General features: G+C 34.8%; 1 protein-coding gene across 2 annotated transcripts; it reads right to left on the bottom strand.

Annotated features, from left to right (window-relative positions):
- Positions 1-636: 636 nt before the first annotated feature.
- Positions 637-5,817, bottom strand: LOC115969276 (protein trichome birefringence-like 12). 2 transcript variants are annotated; one of them, XM_031088893.1, is made up of 4 exons: positions 5,191-5,817; positions 2,982-3,119; positions 1,684-1,933; positions 637-1,341 (listed from the first exon to the last, which is right to left on the bottom strand). In XM_031088893.1, exons 1-4 carry the CDS (start codon positions 5,694-5,696, stop codon positions 1,060-1,062), a joined length of 1,176 nt encoding a protein of 391 aa, XP_030944753.1. In that variant the 5' UTR covers positions 5,697-5,817; the 3' UTR covers positions 637-1,059. The 2 variants fall into 2 exon arrangements, with proteins under 2 accessions (XP_030944753.1, XP_030944754.1); XM_031088894.1 differs by having other exon boundaries at positions 1,175-1,318.
- Between the last annotated feature and the right edge of the window lie 183 nt (positions 5,818-6,000).

The following is a 6,000-nucleotide window of genomic DNA, read 5'->3' as shown; positions in this document are numbered from 1 at the left end:
TTTGGCATGCATCTTTGCAGAACATGTTACAAAGTGACATTTTCAGGTTTACCATCAACTGTCCCCTAGTGTTTTCTTAGGATAACCTTGTTGAGATGTGCACCAGCCTTCAATTGGTGAACTACAGAAGCTGTCTAATGCTTTTCTGCTAGGCACGTTCATTGACTGTTGCTTTTGATAGCAGTTGAGCTGATTGAGTCTAAAACATGGCAAGCAATTGTGTAGGATTTTAAAACAGAGATACTAGTAGGTGGAGGCTCTTAAGAAAATTGTTCATATGTTTTTTAGTAACCTAACATACCATAATTTGAGAAAGAATTTTACGAAGTTGAGGCTTTTCAGTTGAAAGATAGGTTAGTTCTTCATCATTAAATGAAACGGAATAGTTGTCGTGGGGGTATTTAAGCTTCTCAACTTTCAGTGTCAACCCTATCAAAACTAGAATTTTTTCTTGAAACAGTTTAAATATTTTTTTTTTTTTTTTTTTTTTTTTTTTTTTTTTTTTAGAGGAAAAGATCGTTTGGTTAGTGCTTGTCTGCATAATCCAGGCCATGTATTTGGACATTTTTCTGGTTGTATTCTCCTAGGACAATGCCTAACAGGCAACAGCATAAATGGTGTATAAACTAGAGTGACTATGATAAACTATTTATACTTTATACATGAGATTTATAGATAAAATTTAGATTACAGACAAGCAATACAGACTGCAATAAAAAATGATAAATAAAAAAATTAAACCACTCAAAATGTCTGACATGTCAAGCCTTCACTATCACCCCGTGAAAAAATAAGGCCTCCTTATGAAAAAATGACAGATCAAAAGGCAATTTCAAGTAAGAGCTCAGATTTTACTTTCTTGTTACAATTCAACATTGGGATCTTGTCACTTCCTGCCACAACTAAAAGGAGAAGTAGGCTTTTATCCATCAGAGAGCCCTAAAATCATTCAAATCTCTGTTCACATTGCCTCCAGCTTCTCATTCAAATCTTGGTCAAGTTTCGTGCGTGGAAATGTTGGCAGTTTCAATTTTTAAATTGATGCAACCTTTTCAATGTTCATCCTGTCTCCAAGCTATAACGGATCAGTTCCGACAAGATATCAACCCATGTGTCAGGGACACCAGGTAAGCACCAGTGCATGCAGTCCTGACCCCATATTGCCACTGCATCCTTCTTTCCCAACCAAATTGCCGGGTGTGCATCTGCTCTGAACTCACTCAAATGTGTCAGGTCAAGCCGTTGAATCTCTGTGCCTCGCAAAACTTCTTCAATCAAATGATTCAGATACCTTGCTTCTTTGTTCACACCATTGATGCTGGGATCAAACCACAAGTCAAGCTGCCCAGGTATCAGTATCTAATCTGCTCAGAAAAGGAAAGAGGGAGTGGGGAAAAGAAAAAACCATCTGTGTATGCATATATATATATATATATATATACTTTTTTTTCCCCATTTTAATAAATTTTAACTTTAAAAAGTACATTTTGATTTTTTTTTTTCAAGCCAAGGCAAGAAATTGAAACCTTCTTCCAGAACCCCCCAATATTAGTTAATGAAAACTTGAAAGACATACAAGGTATTGAATATGATTTTAATATGAAACCATGATAATATTGTTATTGTCAGATAAAATCTTGGTAAGAAGGCACAAAAGTGTGAAGAACCATCATCAATTCATACCTGGGATTCCTTCAGTGGCTCATTGAACAAGCAGCTACCATTTTGATTCCACTCACCACCATAAAAATGCCTAGGTGATTGCAAACGCCAGAACTTGAGTGTCTTGCTTGGAACTTTTTTTTGTATATAGGAGACCATATTCTCAAGAACAAGTTTAAGTCCGTCCAACATCTCAAGGGGAGGAGATATCGGTTGCCCAGCATGATAAAATACAAGAGGTCTCTCTTTAGGGAATTTATCATAGCCCCACCTATTCAAGACCAAATCAAAAAGTATATTCAGAAAGCTGCCAATTTATAAGAGGCCACACTGCCACAGCTGCAGATCATCTCATAAGGGTGCCAATTAAAGGCTTAAGTGTCATGAATTAAAAAGAAATGAAAGCACTGGAGCTTACAATACCAGCTTGAGAAATTTCTGAAATTTCTAGCCACTTTTAACTTCTTTTTTTCCCCTCATTAAAATTAAACTATTTTACTCCTATTCTAGTAGCAATGCTACTCTACCATCTGCCTTCCAGCTTTATTCTTTTTCTTTCTTTCTTTTCAAGTTATCCCCAATTCCCCATACCAGGACCAGATCATTTCATTTTGATTCATATGATTATTTCTACCAGTTGCATTTGACAAACCAAGATCTTCCTTTTACAGACTTTAATCATCTTATTTCATTTCTGGTGTAGACTCCTCAAGTAAACATGTTAGAAGAATTAAATAATTAAAGATGGAGAAAAAGTACTTATGCCTGATGATATATGAATTATATTATTTCTAACTTGATGTCATGCCTTCATTTTGGTTGCTATATGAAATAAATGGTTTTGGCTACACCAACATCAAATGTCAAGCTTTGAGTTTACCACCAAGTTAAACTACACCTGCTTAACATGGATACAACAATGCATATTGAGGTTCAAAAGGGTCCAAGAAGTTTGACTCAGAATATATCAAAAACATATATACACGAAAAGAACAATTAGTAAGGACAACAATACTGGTGCACAATGCCGCTAAACAAGACAAAATTATTAATTTCATTACTTGCTCATATACTATGACAAAACATCATACTGTAAAGGTTTTCTTTTTTTCTTTTGGCTAGGTAATAAATTAGATTTCAGTTGTGACCTGGCCAAGAATATAAGTACTAGAGACCAAAAGACCCTCTTCATTATAAATCAAACTTTCTATTTTATATCAATGCACATGATACGTCAAATCAATTATAATACAGATATAAAACAAAATAGTCCAGTGAACTACATCTTCTATGAATTAACAAAAACAAAAGGAAATTACCAATGGCCAGTATTGAAAACAAGGACATCATAGAAGTCAGTGATGTTGACCCAATCATCTGCAGGAATATCCACGTCAACTCGATGTATTCCTTTCAGTCCACCTTGATCACCAACTGTTGACTGTTTTGGCTGCCACCTTTGTTTAATCAGTTATGAGCATGTAAGGTTTCCATTTTTCAAAAATTATAAAAGATTTAATGCATCTTTATCTAATATTTTAAACAAGGACACCATGGGAACCCCTAAAAAGGTTTTTCTTTTTCCTCTCCCGCTTTCTATATGACTGACTGCATGCTTTTGGAATTTGCATTGTGATTCTTTACTGGACGTGGCCTGCATTGCTCTTATAAAAATTTTTAGTGTAACTTGATGGGAGGATTTTTTATAATCATCCTGTGTATTAATTCTTTTTTTTAATACAATTTTTCACTTATTAAAACAAGGTCCCATGTTTATATTGTAATCGTCTCAACAATTTTAATTGAATCATAAACAACTGGGAAAAAAAAAGGTTGGGGGGGGGGGGGTAGGGAGCTAAGCAACAAACTCATCTAATCCACACTCAACACAGCACCTGGCCACACATGCAAGCAATGAAGCTAGAAGTTGGATAAAGTAAGCCACACATGCAACAAATGAAGCTCAAATTTGAATAAATTTTACTTCTAGCATTATCTGCATAATTAAGGGAGAAAAGGTAACAACAAGCAAAAAAGAGATCAACAAAGATCAGTGCTCTATAAAAATAATTGCACCTTCTTGTCCCAAGATGATGGGATCATGGGATCAAAGGCAAGGGTGTAGCCTTGATTTCATCCATGTCACCATTATATTATATGTTATTGAGAGTAAAAAGAAAAGATCAACCAAGATGCAATTGTAATTTTGATTTCGTCAATATCACCAGGATATTATATGTTAAAATCTTTAGTAGGAAGTTAGGAACATACATCTAACTTATCATGGATTTCTTGTTACAGCCAGCACTTAATTCAGAAAGTCCACAAAAAACATACCGCATTATTATCATATAATATAATATGTAGAAAGTTCTTTTTCAGTACACATCGTCAATCACACAGCAGGCCATTTGGAAGCTAATGGAAAACAGGAAAGCACATTATTTGTTATCTAGAGAATTCTAACATACCTATCCATTTTTAAAACCCAAGTCATCAACAAAAATAGTAAACTATGCATTCATGCAATCCTAATATGAGTGACACTGGCAAATTGAATCATTTTTAATCGTTATAAAAGCCCACGTATATGCTATATCTCATCCTGTCCTCTAGTATTAATCTCACTACAGTATCAATAGCAAGAGCACAAAAGTATGATTCAGCTATTTTAGTGATCCATTGGCCATCACATTAAACCAAAAATGAAAGCATTGCATGATGCAAGCTCAAAAGCGCTCCAAAAAATAAATCTTCTTCTTTATTAGTATTATTTAACATTGTTACCTAGAGAATTTTAACATGCCTATCCATTTTTAAAACCTAAGTCATCAACAAAAACAGTGACCTATGTATTCATGAAATCCTAATACATGTGACACTAGAATGAACTATTTTTTATCATTATAAAAACCCGCATTTAAACAATCCATGTCAATCAAAGTGATGTTTGCTACATCTATAAACGTGTCCATGAGCATTAGTTTAACAACAATATCAATATCATTAGCACAACAATGTATTTCTCCTATTATAGTGATCCATTATAGCCATCATATTAATGCAAATTCACTTCATTAAATAAATAGATAAACAAAACAAACAAACTCTCTAAAAGCACTCCAAAGGCAAAATCTTTTTTACTCATTACAAAAAAGCGCATATATATGCTGCACAAATTTCATCATGTCCATTAGTATTAATCTCACTACAATATCAATAGCAATACAACAATATGTTTCAACTATTAGTGATCCATTATAGCCATCACATTAAACCAAAATTTGAAAGCACTGAAAGATGCAATATCAATAGCAATACAAGTATACAACAATATGTTTCAACTATTAGTGATCCATTATAGCCATCACATTAAACCAAAATTTGAATGCATTGAACAACGCAATAATAATAGCAATACAACAATATGTTTTAACTACTAGTGATCCATTATACTATCACATTAATCCAAATTTGAAAGCACTGAACGATGCAAGGCTCAAAAGCACTCAAAAAATGAAATCTTACTTGTATTTGGCGAGCAAAACAGCACGGTGATAGGCCACAGTGACATTAAACTTGGGAAAATAAGCACCTTTCCAAGCACCTTTCCTCTTCCACTTCTTGGCACCCATGTCAGCCACTCTAAGAACACACAAGAAAGACACCAAAAAGTTCTCATTCAGTGAGTCCCCAACAAACCCAATATTCCTGTTCCTCATCAGACCCAGGAACCGGGTCGGGTCAACCCGGGGCAAAGTGCATGAATCGGGTACCCATTTCCAAGAATTGATGAGACCCATGTTTTGTCTTTGGCTCTTGAGACAGTTCCATGCGTTTCTGTGAAAAGGGCACGTGTGGTTGTAGAGAGGTTGACGGGTCGGGTCGAGGACCCATTTGCCTTTGAAGAGGTTACAAGGTGGTGAGGGTGATGAGGGTTGGGTGTGAGAGAGGAGATTGAAGTAGAGGGTGAGGAGGAGGAGAGTGAGGAAGATGAGACATGGGAAGAGGTGGGAGATGAGCTTAGGAGGCATCGTTGATCATCGTCTATGGCCCCAAAGAAACAGAGTCTGTGAATTGAAAATGATGACTGATCAACTGGGATTGGCTGGATCTGAATACTGGACTATAATGTGCATAAAATGTTGTAAAGAATGTTTGTGCATTATGTTATGTTGTATGTTATGGTTTTGTTGTTAAAGATAAATTATAAATTAGAAATTCATCCGCTTTCAAAAAAAAAAAATAATAAATAGAAATTCATCCTATTTTTAAAAAAAAAATATATTCATCCCTGAAATTTTACTTTTTTTTTTTTTTCTTAAATCAATCTGGTCC

The sequence above is a fragment of the Quercus lobata genome, chromosome 11, assembly GCF_001633185.2.
Source record: "Quercus lobata isolate SW786 chromosome 11, ValleyOak3.0 Primary Assembly, whole genome shotgun sequence".
NCBI lineage: Eukaryota > Viridiplantae > Streptophyta > Magnoliopsida > Fagales > Fagaceae > Quercus > Quercus lobata.
Note: the sequence above shows the minus strand (reverse complement) of the source record. Positions and strands in the feature narration are given on the sequence as shown.

Bases quoted from the DNA above. Each gene is read 5' to 3' on its own strand.
- LOC115969276 (XM_031088893.1), bottom strand. From the start codon at position 5,696: ATGCCTCCTAAGCTCATCTCCCACCTCTTCCCATGTCTCATCTTCCTC. The intron at 1,934-2,981 runs GTAATTTCCTTT...GGTCTTGAATAG, and splicing joins GTTTTCAATACTGGCCATTG to GTGGGGCTATGATAAATTCC. The intron at 1,342-1,683 runs GTATGAATTGAT...ATACCTGGGCAG, and splicing joins AGCCACTGAAGGAATCCCAG to CTTGACTTGTGGTTTGATCC.